The sequence below is a fragment of the Rhincodon typus genome, chromosome 18, assembly GCF_021869965.1.
Source record: "Rhincodon typus isolate 14 chromosome 18, sRhiTyp1.1, whole genome shotgun sequence".
Lineage (NCBI taxonomy): Eukaryota > Metazoa > Chordata > Chondrichthyes > Orectolobiformes > Rhincodontidae > Rhincodon > Rhincodon typus.
This window is the reverse complement of record NC_063349.1, coordinates 32,197,913-32,214,012: the sequence shown is the minus strand read 5'-3', so window position 1 is coordinate 32,214,012 and position 16,100 is coordinate 32,197,913. Positions and strand designations below refer to the sequence as shown.

The following is a 16,100-nucleotide window of genomic DNA, read 5'->3' as shown; positions in this document are numbered from 1 at the left end:
TGAATGGATACATCTGGTTTTAAGTTCCCAATGGCGTTCGATATTAAACACTAAGGAGCTGAATTTTCATGGAGGATCTCCCAACTAACTACCATACCTTCAGGGAAAGTATCATGGGATCCCTGGAATTTCATGTAAATATTAAAGGTTCCAATCTTGGTGAGGTAGAAACCAAGGCAAATTACTTTGTGGAGAGAGTTTATTGATGTGGTCAGTCCTACAACTGTCATCTAACACCACACCTCCCTACCCTGATCCACTGTCCCTTTTTTAATAGTGCTCAAGGATTATGATCCACCACCTGTATCTCTTAAATTACAATCCCAGTGGATGGTACTACTTGACAAGGCAAGTCCTAGAATGAAACCAGGTTTAATAGATTTTTTTTTTAATTAACATGGTGGTTGGTCACTGAAACATATTCACATGAAGCTGCAGATGTTCTTTAACAATAGAATCTATTATACAAAAGAGAAAATAAGTTGTATAGATATACTGCAGTTAGTAAGATCTTAGCACAAATAGTAAAACAAAGTTTCAACTTGTTTCATAACACTATCAGATATAAGACCCAAGTCCAGAGAAAATATTACTCTTATCTTTTCTCGAAACATTTCTAATTAACTGACTCCTTCCAGTACTTTCGCTTGAATTGATTAGGCAATGTTGCAATTCCTTGTGAAGGCTGATGGCATAAACCTTTCATTAATTAGAATTAAACTGAACTAAACCATGTTGGAAGAGAAACTGGAAACTTACTTCTGAACTCAACTGTAATTTTTTTCTCAACAATAATTCTCATATTTTCTGAACTAAGCTGAAAATAAAACTAATGATTAAATATGTTTACACTGCTTTAACTGAAAAGTACAAACGTCTTATGCATTAACATTCAGGGGTTGTCCTAAGTTTTTAAATGGTAGTCACTCGTCTTCTTTAAACTAGTATATTTAGGTCACTGTTCCAGAATAACTTGCTGACCATTAAAAAAGAAATCATCCTCAAAGCATCAACTCAAATCTATTTGCACCACATTTTAAAGAAATCCACATTCCATATACAAAAATCTATTTTATGCATCTTTCATCACACTTACCCTTGACAATGTCATGAACAAACCATAACAATGTTAAGGACAAGACAGCAATAGTAAATCCATTTACACAAGTTCCTGGAGGTACCATCCACCCTACTGAAGAAGTTCTAGCAAATGAGGGGAGAAATCCCAAGGAAAATTCACTCCTCTGTTCTAATCCAGTTATTTTTTATCCCTGTAGGAATGGCTTGATTTTTACTGCCGAATTCATTGTATGTTTAGGGCTACAGTTATGGATAGAAGGTTTAATAAGAATATCCCCTTCCCTGATCAGTGTCAACTGACAGCCTCACTAACAAAGCAAAGCCAAGTGAAGGCCATTTTATTCCATGATCTCCTGAAATTGTCTTATTCATTTTCGCTTTGTATTAAATGGAGATGGAATAATGTTGATAATGGGGAGAAAGCACACACGTTTCCAATATCCTTCCACATAAAGAGGGTACGTGGATGGAGAAGGAATGAAACGAAAAGGGACACTGAATTCTGGTTCAAGAGGTGCAAGTCAAAAAATGCAGCTGCTGACTGGTGAGTTGACATCAATTGTTCAAGAAAATTAGCTTTTTTACAATCTCACAGTCAGCTGCCTTATCATCAACACAACCTGAACTTCTTTAAGGATAATCTCTTAATGATTACAACACAGAAAAACTAATTTACTTCTAGGGGCTTGCACGTTCATTGTTTCTCAGATAACATACATCAGACATATTAAAAATAGATCTGTAATTAGTATCTTCAGTACGCAGCCCTCGCTTTCAATTATTATTTAATAGAAGCACCCAAGGCATTGAAACAACCACTTATAATCTTCATCTAAATCACTTAAGTGATCTTTTCCTTCAGTCCAATTGCAAACAGATCTGAATTTTAGAAGATTAAATTCGATTAACATTTAAATCATTGCTGCCAGTTAAAGTAGCAGACATGTCAATAAAGCAGCCTGTTCAAGGCAGTTTTGTTGACTTCACTTTTGTCAGAAGACTGCTACGTAGATTAACCTGATCATTGAATTAACTTGCAGTGTAACAATAAACCTAGCTTTCATTATCTCAAACTGTATAAATCTGTTCATACTGAAATTCATAAGGTAAAAGGACCCGAAAGTAAGATATATTGCTTTGTTTATCAAGGGTATCAGGTAAAATTACACTTCTAACAGGAATTTGCAGCAGTTAGACCACTGTCTAGAAATATGAACATTTCATTAAACAGCATTAGCCTATGAAAGATAACTATATTGATACAGCTGGTTTACACTGCAAAGTAAACAATATATCAGATACACCATTAGCAATGACAGAGCGTCTACATAACATTTCTCTTTCACAATCCTCTTGTGACAAAACACACATTTGGTAGATTTCTAAAACTAGTTTGGTAGGGAGTCTGCTGTGTTAGCTTAATCACTAAATAAGCCAAAGTATAAATATTCTGGTGCTACTTTCCAAATGTGTTGAATACATACTCTGTAGGCAGTACTTCGCCAGGAAAATACTTTTCCAATATTTGTTCACTAATGACTATCAGGACAGTACAACAGGACATGACCCAACATCTGTAAAATACACACTGTTTCTCCAAGAATGTATTCATGTCTGCAGAAGATTAAAAGGCAAAGGTTTATTTTGACAGTACTTCTATTATTGAAATTTAACTGCTATCATACAAATGCTTCCCCACTGGTAAAGCTTTAAAAAGAAAGAGGAGGGAACTAAAAGAATGTTCCACGTCCTCTTTATATCAAGAAAGATCAGTGGGGATTTATAGAACACTAAATAAGTTCTTCACTTCTCTGCATTGTGACATTCTTACCTCTAAGTATAAAGAAAACAACACTATTATGAAGATAGATATAAAGTATATTGTACTCCTGATCTTAATGCAAAAGAAAAGCTTTTATTAAAATTGCAATTCTATTATCCAGTATTCTGACCTTCTACAAGATATCGCACCAGTGGCCAGTGTTCTTGCTACTGAATGTCTGCGAGACTTTGCCCTGAAAATACTAAGATATTATGTAAAGCACTTAGAGCAATCATATCAAATTCTTTTATTCTCAATTGGACAACTCTTATGCGAATGTGTGAAACCCCTATAAACTAATTTGAAAAACATAAAAACAAAACAATGTATTTCCAGTTCACTTCTTTAAAATTCTGATTCAGGAATTTTCTGACCTTCTCCTACTGCTTCTTGTTCATTCATGAATCATCCCTTTCGTGAACCCTTCAGACTAATCAAATGTACAAATCTACAATCTGCCCTCATAGTTGCAGCAATGCCAACTTGTCATGATTAGTGTGATGGACCAGACTAAAGCCCCTCAAAATATATGGTGAAGATAGTCTAGACCCTACCTTTTTCTTATCTTAAAGCTAAGTGTCAGGCGTTTTGTTCCAGGCTTGAAACAAAACATGCTTTATTCACACACTATAATTAAAATACAAACAAAGCAAAAATAAAAGAATTGGCTGAACTATAACTCGAAATGCTTAACAAAATAATATATATATTAACTACTACTAATTAACTGTCCGAATATAGTAACATCCCATAAACACACCCTTGGCAAAGGCAAATTCAGTAAAATAGATTGTTTCATATGCTATTCTAGCAGTGGGAAGAGAATCCCAGCTTTTAGTTGTAACAGAGAGAGGAATAAAAGTTTCCACATCCAGCTTCAAGACCCCAGCAACTGCAACTGAAGGCTAAAACTAAAGTGAAAATCCTGGTTCTGTGGGAGCTTGACCCCATCCTTTCAGGTTTCTTCTATTATTCCAACTTTTAAAAAATACTCAAGGCCTCACAAGCTGTTTACTTTATTGGATTTGAGCAGACAGTCTAAATCTTACTTCATATTTTTAAAAAAGGACAAAATACATCTCTTTAAGTCATAGTATCGTCACATTAGTGTTAGGTCTCAAAGTCTTTCATAAATTCTTCCCATCCTAAACTTATCACACTCAGAGAAACTGTGAGAAGGTGGAAACAGTCAAATGCTACAGACATCAGCACTCTGGTATTCAGCATCAGCTCACTGGACTTGCATTCTACCCACTTAGGAGAACATTCTACTTAAAAATACGTCCTTAATTCTGTAAGCAACTTTAATATCACCTCAGCTACATTAAATGAATGCATACAATTCACTTGGCTGCCTGTTAATTCCATGTGAACATTACTTTGCTTCAACAGCTTACATATTTATAATGCTTTCCTAAACACAGGGAACCATTTCAAAGTCTTAAATGACAGTGGATGAAATAACTCTACAGAGGCTGGTATCCATCACCAAGTCACCCTTTATTCACACTTGGAGAGTCTTTGACACTGATCCTCCTCCATCAGTGCCAGCTCTAAGAGTGAACAGAACCTCCGACACTCTTGTTCTTATCTGTCAGCCAGGGCTCCCTGATTGGGCCAGATTAACAGCCGCAATCAGGGAACTCATATTCTATGAGGGCCGCCTGGCTGACCTTGTTATAATCACTACAGTAGACAAATAGTGGACCCTACGCAAAAGGGAGATAGATGAAATGTTTTGGTGAGGAGGCAAAGGCAAAGAGAATGATGATAAGGAGATATCTAAAAGCAGGAGGTTCTCGGGAAGAAAGTACAATGCTTCAGAAAGAAGCTAATATGGTGAAGTAGACACAACTATATGTCCACGTTTCACATCTACAGCCTGCTTCAGCCTCAGGTACAGCCCCCTGCTTCAGTATAATAGGTAACAGGCTCTTTTCACCGAGAAAAATATTTGACCCAAATTATTAAGAGACACAGAAACTGCACACATCATTTTAAAATCAAATCAGGAACATTCTCAAAGAATGGCAATTTTTGCAGAATATCATGCTGCGGTTACCTGATACACTTTGTCTGTTGGAATCAGTCTCTCCATTATTGGAGGTGGAGTTACTGGGGGCAGCGTTGTCCACCCCACCAAGCAAGGGTCGTAAGTGGCTGACTGATACCTGCTCAATAAATGATGTCCCATACTTTCGAAAATACCACCATTCAAATATCTGTGAAAAAGAACAATAGCCAACGTTTTGATTAAACCTGAAAATCTGGCATAACTATTAAGTTTGTACTTGAAGAGTAAACACTCAAACCAAGTGTAAAGCAACTTTTTAGCACAAAAGGAGTCATGTTCACAATAAATTTAATGTGGCTTTCCCTATTTTTTTTCAAAGATGGAAGAAATGGTAAGAGGTTCCAATTGTTTCTGCTGACCTTGCATGAGGTTTAGTATCCGAGCAGTCATCAACTCCGATAAATTCAACTTGAATGAACAGATTTAATGCTTTTAAAAGGATTACACAGCATTTACAGCCAGGCAACAGACCATTCAGTCCTACAGTTCCATGAGCATCCCTTTAGATGCATGTCAGCTTTTCAACTCAATGACTCCTTGTTAATATCCACATTCTTTCTGCCCTCCCTCACTGGTTAATGATACAATGGGAGCAGCCTATGCACGCGCCCCAGTCATTGGATACTCCCAGCCCCAATTACTGGACCCTGGCTCTGGCCACTTCCCAGCCTCAATTACCAGACCTTGGCAGTGTCACTCCAGGGTCTTTGTTTTTGGATCCCGAACACCAGATCTCATTGTTCTCTGGGATGGTTACTGGACACCGCTTCCTGCTGTTCCATGTCCTGGTTACTGTATCCGCCACATTGCGCCATTCAGTATCTCACCCACTGGGCACAAAACAGAGTGCCCAGGGCAGCGAGGTGGCTCAGTGGTTAGCACTGCTGCCTCACAGGGCCAAGGGCCTGGGTTCGATTCCAGCTTCGGGCAATTGTGTGGGGTTTGCACATTCTCCCTTGTCTGCATGGGTTTCTACCCGGTGCTCCAGTTTCCTCCCACAGTGCAAAGATGTCCAAAGTTAGGTGGACTGGCCATGCTAAATTGCCCATAGTGTTCTGGGATGTGTAGGTTAGGTGTGCTAGCCATGAGAAATGCAGGGTTACAGGAAGAGGGTGCAGGATACGTCTGGGTAAGGTGCTCTTTGAAGCGTTGGTGTGGACTTGTTGGACCGAATGGCCTGTTTCCACACTGTGGAGACTCTATATAAAAAGAACAATGAGGAGAGTTTTGGTAGGGAGATGCAAGGGAGGGGTGGGAATGACACTGGAGAGTTGAGCAGCATCAGAGAATGGGTTGGGAAGGAGAATGACTCAAGCGGGAGTTTGGAACTGTATGGGAGGGAAACAGAGCTGTGTCACAAAAGTGGAGAGGAGAGACAGCAGCAGGGATGCAAAATGGGGATAGGATGGAATAGGAATTAAAAGATGGCAAAAAGGGGATGGCATGGGGGAGAAGATAGGGTAATAGGAGAGGAATGAATAGAGTGGGTTGTGCACGGAATGAAGCAGGTGGCAGGGCGGGATAGGTGCTTGGAATGGAAACTGAAAAATCTCACATAATGTTTTGCAAATCTCTAACAGCATATATAATACATGCAATACTTTGGTTAAAGATAAGTAAATCACCCGCTGATCTGTCAGAAGCAGCTACAAAATTTAGAACTGGTTAGCTCCAGATCAGAGATAATTTGGACCAAACGATACTGTCTTAGGAAAGACAACATACTTTTCTCTGCTCCACTCATTTTTCTTAAGAGTTATTGGGATTTGGTCAGTCTTTGTTTGGCAGGTGATACAGTGGTTAGCACTGCTGCCTCACAGCGCCAGGGACCTGATTTCGATTCCAGCATCGGGCAACTGTCTGCATGGAGTCTGCACATTCTCCCTGTGTCTGCGTGGGTTTCTGCTGGGTGCTCCTGTTTTCTCCCAAAGCTGTGCAGTTTAGGTGGATTGGCCATGCTAAATTACCCCGTAATGTCCAGGAATTTGCAGGCTAGGTGGATTAGCCATGGAAAATGCCAGGTTATAGGGATAGGGTGGGGGGTGAGTCTGGGTAGAATGCTTTTTGGAGAGTCGATAGGGATTCGAAGGGCTGAATGCCCTCTTTCCACACTATAGGGATTCTGTGATTCTATTTGTCCAGTCAATATTCATTTCTCAACACGCTCCACCAAATCAGGTTATTTGGTCATTGATCTCAGTGATTTTTGTGCATCCTACCTGAGCACAAATTAAAGCTTGCATTTCCCTAATTTACAATTTGGATCATACTTCAAAATTATGTAATTAGCTGTGAAACAATTGGAGATGTCCTGAAGTTGTCAAAGATGTTATATAATGCAAAAAAAATGAAAGAACTGCCGATGCTGCAAATCTGAAACAAAAACAGAAATTGCTGGAAATGTGGAGAGAAATCAGAGTTAATGTTTCAGGTCTAGTGACCCTTCTTCAGTTCTGAGAGTTTCCAGCAATTTCTGCTTTTGTGTGTTAGATAATGCAAGTTGGTTGTTTGGTTTTTACAGTTGGGAGAGTGGGCAAAATTTGAATTTCAATATTTCATCAAATAAAAATGCTGCTTACAAGTAACTTCCTTCTCCATCAGTCAGCATTTATAATATCCTGGTGTATGAGTATTCTGATATAGCTAATGGTGTAACAATGAGGTAATGACATGGAACCTCCAGTGAAATTCTTCAAAACTCTCACTGTAATCTCAGAAACTCTGGAGTAACAATGTAAATGGTAGTTAATGCTGCTTCCCAGGGACTTAAAGCCAGTGATTAGGAGAAACACTGTACAAATTCTACACTTGGATTTAACATTGTGTTTGAAATACCAAAAAGGGCATGAAAGAAAGAAGGTCTGTTCAAAAAAATATTAAAGTTGTACCATCTAGGTAAAAATATGTTTAATAAATTTCTTTTTTGTTTGTGAGAGCGTGAAATGTGAGAGGTAGACTTTTGCTGCCTTTTGCAATAATGTCTTAAATAATTGGACAATAAACACGAGAAAACATAAACAAAGAGGAGGGAGTGTTGACACTGTGACCACATCACTGGATTTCAGGACAAAATGTGATTCTGTAATTAAACGTACATTTCAAAATCACTCCTAAAAGTATTTACACTAAAAAGATTCATGTGCAATTTCCTGACGGATCCTGTATAAATCAAAGGACACCCAGCAAGGGTGGTAATGGTGAGTTACATAAATTAAAGCACTCGGAACATCATCAACGTGACATATAAAGCTGAGGAGACTACAAGTTATGAAGTCTGTCAGATAGCACTATATTATCTTTGATTCATTGCTTTTAGGTATGAAGTATTTATCTCATTAGTGATGAATGTGGCATACTCCCAGTCCTCCACCTTCCCAGGTCAAACATATAGTGTATATTGTCCCTATCCTTCACAACTGCCTGTGCATTACTGTCTGACAGCCCACTTTACTACCTCGGAATACAAAGCAATATAGTGTTTCTCCATTCACCTATTACCCACCTCAACACATGTTTCTGGATTTTAAAATATTACAGAAAAAAAATCTCTGCTAACATGAATCTTGCTCACCCCACACTCAATGCCGTAAGACATTTGTTTAGGGAAGAGTTGACTCAAGCTATTTTTGTGCATTTCAATTCAATTAGTGAAAAAAGGCCAGGAATTCCGCAGATTCATGTTCTAGCCCACGTTCACATTCAAATAGGAATTCACAAGTGAATGCATTGCAGATCCTATAAGACAACTCAATGAGAATTTAAAAGCAAAATATTGCAGATGCTGGAAATCTCATCTTAAAACAGAATGTGCTGGACTCTGCATGTCCAGCAGCATCTATGGACATAAAGTTAACACATAATAAGTTAGGGAATCGTAGAATTCCTACAGTGTGGAAGCAGGCTATTTGGCCCATTGAGTCCACTTTGACCCTCTGAATAGCATCCCATCTAGACCCACCACCCTACCCTATCCCTGTACCCTTGCATTTTCCATGGCTAATCCAACTAAGCTACACATCCCTGGACACTATAGGCAATTTAGCATGGCCACTCCACCTAACTTGCACATCTTTGGATTCTGGGACAAAACCTGAGCACCTGGAGGAAATCCATGCAGACACATAGAGAACGTACAAACTCCACACAGACAGTCTCCCAAAGCTGGAATCGAACCTGTGTCCTTAGCATTGTGAGACAGCAGCCACTGAGTCACCGTGCTGCACCATGACTAGAATGAACAAACAATCACATCTGAGCAGATGATGACAATTGATCCAATACCAAGCCTTAGGGACAGTACAACAGGTACTTGAAACCTGTGAGGAATTAAGAGCTAAGCTCCTGGACTAAATGCAGAGTGCCATCAGCAGCTGATTACAGCAAGGGTTGGCTTGGTGTAGCAAAACAGCACATATTCCCAGGCAATTGTGCTAATAACACCTTTCCTCTACGCTATCTAAATTGATAAAGTTAACAATAATGCTTAACAGCATGACACAGCTTTCAGTTTAGGCAGAAAGCTTCAGAATCCATTAAAGACTGACCTCGATTTCTGTTAAACAGACAACATAATTCCAGATGAACTGCTGCACTGTTTGGAAATACATCAAAACATTACATCATGTTTCAATAAGCTATAGATGGAGTGCCTTGAAATTGGCAGTTGTGTAAACAGAGTACAGTCAGTCTCTGGGTTGCGAACATGTTGTGTTCTGGAGCCTGTTCGCAAGTCAATTTATACACAAGTCAGAACACAATCCAAGGCAATATAAAGTACAGGAAACCTTCGTATCTTGGGGTGGGTTCTTTAAAGTTACACCCCTACATGAGACCTCGTTCTTAAGCAAGATGTTCGCACTTAGGACATGTACAAACAGCGTAATTCTGTGCTAGTGAACATGTTGTGCTAATAGTCCTTCTGTAAAGTAGGCTAAATGAAAGTAATATTATCCACTGTGGAGTGCCCTCCCCTTCTAATCACTCAATATCTTCAAGATGATCACATCTTATTTTAGTCCTTTTAAAAAGGGAGAGGGGATCCATCCAGTGACACAAATGAGAATATTCAAAATTCTCAATTGTCAACTGTAACTCATCTGAAAACACTCAACCCAATGAGTCAGAGGTCAGCTGTATAAGTCCCACTGTTGAGCTGTGAGTACAAAAATCTAGGCTGAAAATCCAGTGCAATACTGAGGGAGTGCTACACTATCTGACATGCAGTCTTTTGATTGAACTGTTAAAACAAGGTCACATAGCTTTCTCAGATAAAAGATTCCATGGAATGATTTTGAAAAGCGAACCATTTTCGTTGATATCTTAACCAATATTTATTGCTCAATCAAATTCACTACAATGGCTAATCTAGTCACTATCACATATTGTTTGTTGGAGCATGCACATTTGCTGCTGCGATTCCTATACTGCAACAGGGTATTGTTTCCTACATTGCTACCCTTCTAAAGTACGTAATTAGATGTAACGTGCTTTGAGTAATGTTAAGGTCATGGGAAGTGTTATATAAATGTAAGCTTTGTTCTAGGTGACTGAAAAAGGCAAGTGACTACAGAATCCAAATCCAGGGACCTTTCAGTTCTTGTCAAGAAGGAGTTGCAAGAATCCAACCTGGAAACCATTCTGATTTCAGCAGCAGTAAGTACTTCTGGAACTGCAACCTGGCAACCTTATTAATTGTGGTGATATTCAAACATGTTCAGTAACACAGTCTGCAGAAACAGTAGCATCAAAATGTTTGGAAAAAAACTCTAGAAATTACAAGAGGTTGGAAAACTGATAAGGTTGAGGATATTGGATGGGCTCACTAGTAGACTCGATTATCCCCCATCAGATTCTGCAATCATTATTTACGCCCATACTACGATTAATGATGAGATTTACTTACCAGAATAAGCCCAGAGATCAAAGAAGATGTGCCTGTCAGAGCAACGTAGAATTTGGGGGTTAATGTATTCAAAAACATACTCACTGCAAAAGAAAAAAAGGAGAAAACACATTAACATTCATCTTCACAGGCAGAAGCACAGTTCCATAGAATTCTAATAGAACTTCTAAAGGGTCTTGAACAACAATTTTCTCCAATTTTATGTAACAACCACTGCACAGAATATGTTTGCGTGCATTACACATTTCATTTTATTATCTTGCATTTACAAATATGAACACTCTTCAGAACACAGTGCTTTTCTCAGAGTCTGATTACTGGGTACATTAGTTAAGGTGTACTGACTCCTTCATCAAACTCGCTGAACGACAGGCTGGCGAGTAAGCCTGAGAAACTGAGTTCAAATCCATGTTTGAGCAACTGAGCATTATTTTTCAAAAATAACCTGGAAACAAAAATAAACTATGACCCTGGAGATTGTTGTAAGACTCCAACTGGTTCACCAATACACTTTCTGTAAGGAAGTCAACCTGATTTATACATGACTGGTTAATTCTTAACTGTTGTCTGAAGTAGCTAATAAAACCACACTCAGTTATATCAAACCACAATGATTTACAGAAAAAGTCCCACTATAATCTTCTAAGGGCAATCAGGGATGGATAACAAACACAAGCCTTGCTAGTAATGCTCATATCCAGAGAACAGCTTTCCAGAAATCTTCAGTATTATTTTTTGTTGATTGAATTACCTTGTGTTATGATCCCAATTGATGGTAATTTTGGATTTAAATCCCAAACTGAACCCCGGCCTGATAGATCCTAAGTTTTATTTTTAAAATTTAGTTTCTGTTGTGATCAGTCAAATGAACAGCAGAAAGATTCAACTTCTTTTCCCAACAATATCTTTTACAGACACCTAACCCTAGTGAAGTATCATGCCTATCTTCAGCTTAAAAGTTTTTACAAGAGCAAAGCCAAAAACTGCTTATAACTAAGCATGTATTGGTATTGCTGTTTGCTAAAGATGTGCAAATAAACACCATTTGCCTTTTTAAAACATACAGAAGTGTGAACTCATGTCAGAACTTTACAAAGTTAAAAGGGCCTTGCAAGCCACAAAAATTATTGAATGCAAACTAACTAGTAAGGGTAAGACACTGGTGTAGCAGTAACATGACTGGAGTAGTAATCCAGAGGAACAGATTAATAATGAGTTCAAATACCACTGTGACACCTGGTGGAATTTTATTAGTATAATCTGAAATAGAAACCAAGTCGCAGTTCAATCTGTATTTCTTACCTAGTTTGACCAACATGCAACTCCACACCTACAGCAATGTGCTTAACTCTTAACTGCCCTCTGAAATGATCTGGCAAAGTAATCAGTTTAAGGGCAATTAAGGTAACAAATCATGAACATGCCAGTGATGCCTACAGCCGACAAAAACATAAAAAAGAACTTAATTGGGCAGTAAATAAATGTCACCTGCCAGGTTGCAACTCCACGCTTATAATATTTCCTTTTGATAGTTATTGATAATGTTGGGAATAAAAAGACAGGTGTGATACACCAAAAATGCGAACCATTCAGATAATAACAAGCATTCAGCAAAAGGACATTATTGAAACAAATGTATTTTACCTGACAATTGACAGTAGTTTCATAGTTACCATTAAACTCTTAATTCCAGATTTTTTTTATTGAATTCAAATTCCACCACCTGCCAAGGCAGGGTTCAAACCCAGGTCCCCAACACATTTCCTGAGTCTTTGGATTAATAATCTAGCAATAATACCATTAGGCCATTGCCTGCCCTTGAACCACATGGACTTCTTGAACCAGTACAGTTTATGTTCCACATTAAAGAACAGAAATCTAGATTGCAAATAGCTGCAAATGCAGACCTTTTAAAAAAACACTTCCTGAAACTACAGGAGAAAAGGAAGACATTTGTTTTTTGAGCCTGATCAGCTAAGTTTTTGATTTTAAGACTTATAAAACTTCTAGATCTTAATTTTTTTTGTAAATCTATAATAGTGAATAAGAATTGTAGAATCCCTACAGTGTGGAAACAGGCCATTCTGCCCAACAAGTCCACACCCACCCACAGAGAATGCCACCCAGACCCCATCCCCCTAATCTACACATCCCTGAACACTATGGGCAATTTAGCATGGCCAATCCACCTAGCCTGCACATCTTTGGACTGTGGGAGGAAACCCATGCAGACAAGGGGAGAATGTGCAAACCCCACACAGACAGTCACCCAAAGGTGGAATTGAACGCAGGTTCCTCGGTCTGTGAGGTAGCAGTGCTAACCACTGAGCCACCATGAGGGCTGAGGACTATGGGCCAAATGCTGGCAAATGGGTCAGATTGAGATGTCTGGTCAGCGCGATAAGCTGGACCGAAGGGTCTGTTTCCCTGCAGTAGGACTCTATTTGATTATCTAAATTCTTTCCAGTATGTCCTCCCATCTACCATGCTCTTCCATAAACATAAAGTAATTCAAAACTCTGCCACTCATGGTTTAACACGGGCTTCCTGAAATACCATTGATAGACAAGCAACATTTTGAAGACCTGAGAAAAACTGGTCATGGGCAGGATACCAGCCGGTGTGATACATCTATAATATTTATCCAGACAAACCAACTACCCTCTTGAGGTAAACCAATTGCATCACTAATGTGCTGCAGCAGCAACTCCTGGTTAAGTTTCTTCCGGTCAGGTGCTGGCCACAGTTACACTGCTCTGCCTCTTTGTTTTCTCTCAAAACTATAGATGATCGTTGCCAACTTGTGTGTCCTGAGCTATCATAATGGTAAAAGATCCAAACTGAGTAAATTATTGAAGAAGGTAAATCTTACATATGTTTAATGTGATGTTTTGAAGTTTAATATTCAAAGGATGAATTTTTAAAAGCAAAATTTTTACACTTAGTTCAGAGTCAATTCTTCCCATTTGGCAATGCAGTCTAAACAAAGTTTGTACAATGAATTTAAAAAATCCACCACCGCATTGTCAACACCAGGGGGCACTGACAAACCAGTACAAGTTGAGCAAAACAATGATCAGACTTCATCAAAATGAATGCATACAAATGTGGCAGAATTGAACAAACTTCAGATTAATTTCAGTTCTGGGAATACTCTATATGTAGATAATGTGCCAGGCAGTCTACCAAAGTGCACACCTACCTTGTTCAATAAAAAATAGACAACTGCTCACATTATTTCCAACTGCAGCGTTAATGGGTAAACTCTTCAGCATCCAGAGTAACATACAGTTATTTGCTCAGTTTTACCCTCAGCTTATTTTGAGTGTTGCAGCACACTGCTCATTACTTGTACTTTCATACAAGGGGCAAACTGCAGATGAATTCTTCATTCACAATTCATTCTTAAAAATGTTAAACAAAGACTATGATATTTTTCTTCAAGGAATTTATATTAATCAAGTATGTAAATTGACTGGGGAGCCTCATTAGTTCTGAAAGTTAATAAGTACCAGCCATACAAGTACTATTTGATATCAAGATGCTTTCAATGTTTCGTGATTTCAGTTTTCTCCTTTAAAGAATTGGGTAAGTCGCTGGTAATGTGAATGTTAGAATAATTTAGACCAATTGATACAAAATACTTTGCACAGGCCAAACTGAAGCATTTAAACTCTCAAAAATGTAGACAGCATATTCCCAGATGATGTTTTAGATGGAGTTGAGATCTATGGTTTAAGCTATCAACTTGTATAATGTGACTAATATCCCTGTTTTTCTACTTGGTAGTGGAGTGGACAATGGGAGTAAGGATGCTTGAGTAATGGAGTGGAGGGGAAATGATGTAAAGGAAACTTCTGAGAGAGCTGCAGACCACATGTAATCCAGGATCCTTGCAGGAAAATAGAGCATTGCACTGCAGGCAGCTCATTTCCTTGACATATATCACCACTTCAGTACTTTTTTGCGATCCAAAAGCAGCGAAGATATGTACAGAGAAGCAGAAGAGAACAGTGGGTTATTTAAAAAGAATCTAGAGAAAAGAGAAGGACAGAGAGACGCAGAAGTTCTGAGAAAGCGAATACTGAGAAAATGAGATAAGTCCAAACTTATTTTGCAAACCCAGTAACATAATATGCACCATTCAACTGAGTAAATATAACTTTAATCCTATTAAGAGTGAATACCGTTCTTTCCTCTGTGATTTACATCATGAACAGATGATATTCACGGCCAATAGCAGATGTCTGGGTGCATACAATCAAAATTTTCAATTTACATCTATGTTGACTTTCTGCAAACTGTACATTTTGATTCAAGCAAGTGAGCACTTTAAAATTGTGTGGTAATTCAATGAGAAATTACTATTACTGCATTACAGATGGCAAAGACTTTCTTCAAGTTGAACGTATGCTGATTAGAAAATCACGTGAACAATTCAATTGCTAAAACTCATGGAATTACATTCCAGTGTGTTGCACAGATTAAAAACAACTGCAACATATACTTTCGCTTCGGAATTGAAAGCAAATTCCTTCTGTACTGTACACAATCCTCTCTCGTCAATGGCTATTTGCTCAAATTCCCCAATCAAGGATTCCTCCAGATTGGTATCACCCTGAAGGTCATCAGGAGTCATTTGGACCCATGCAGTCATGCAGAACCTAGAAAAGATCAATCTTGTCTTTCACAGTTACTACAAGACATATAAAATGCATAACTTGGCACACCAATCACTACATTCTTACCAGTGCAGTGGATGATCTTAATTATGTTTATTTCTCCAGCAGAGAGGACAAGGAAAATTGTGAAATGAACAACAGTATGTCAGTTCCCAATGACTCACGTAGTTAACTGAAAAGGTCTTGAGCGAGGGAGCAATTTTGTTTTTAATGTGTTGATTACCAAATCATTAAAGACTGAAAAAAGTCAACTAAATTCTACTAAAATGCTCCCTACTCACAAATTTCAATGTAATCACCACTTATATAATTTTATGGTTAACATCTGTGGGCCTGCAATGCTCTCATCCTTTTGCTTTGCACTTCTGTCAATTGGCTCACGTACTAATCTGGCCAGAAGCAGGTGGAAACAAATGTTGACAAAAAATGAGTTAAAACACTGAACACATGTATATAATCGCGTTTGAAGGCAAGTTTTCTTATCTCTCATTCAATGCTGGGAATCAGTCTCTACTAAGCTGGCTGCCCATTGCTGTCAGA

The 16,100-nt window shown here is 38.4% G+C and overlaps 1 protein-coding gene across 1 annotated transcript in view; it reads right to left on the bottom strand.

Moving 5' to 3' along the window:
- LOC109921643 (suppressor of tumorigenicity 7 protein homolog) overlaps positions 1 to 16,100 on the bottom strand; it is a 167,845-nt gene that overhangs the window by 61,119 nt on the left and 90,626 nt on the right. Inside the window, exons 2-3 of the mRNA XM_048607903.1 lie at positions 10,879 to 10,961; positions 4,965 to 5,124 (exon numbers count right to left, since the gene is read on the bottom strand). Of these exons, the coding sequence (XP_048463860.1) occupies positions 4,965 to 5,124; positions 10,879 to 10,961 (243 nt within the window). The remainder of the gene's footprint in view (positions 1 to 4,964; positions 5,125 to 10,878; positions 10,962 to 16,100) is intronic.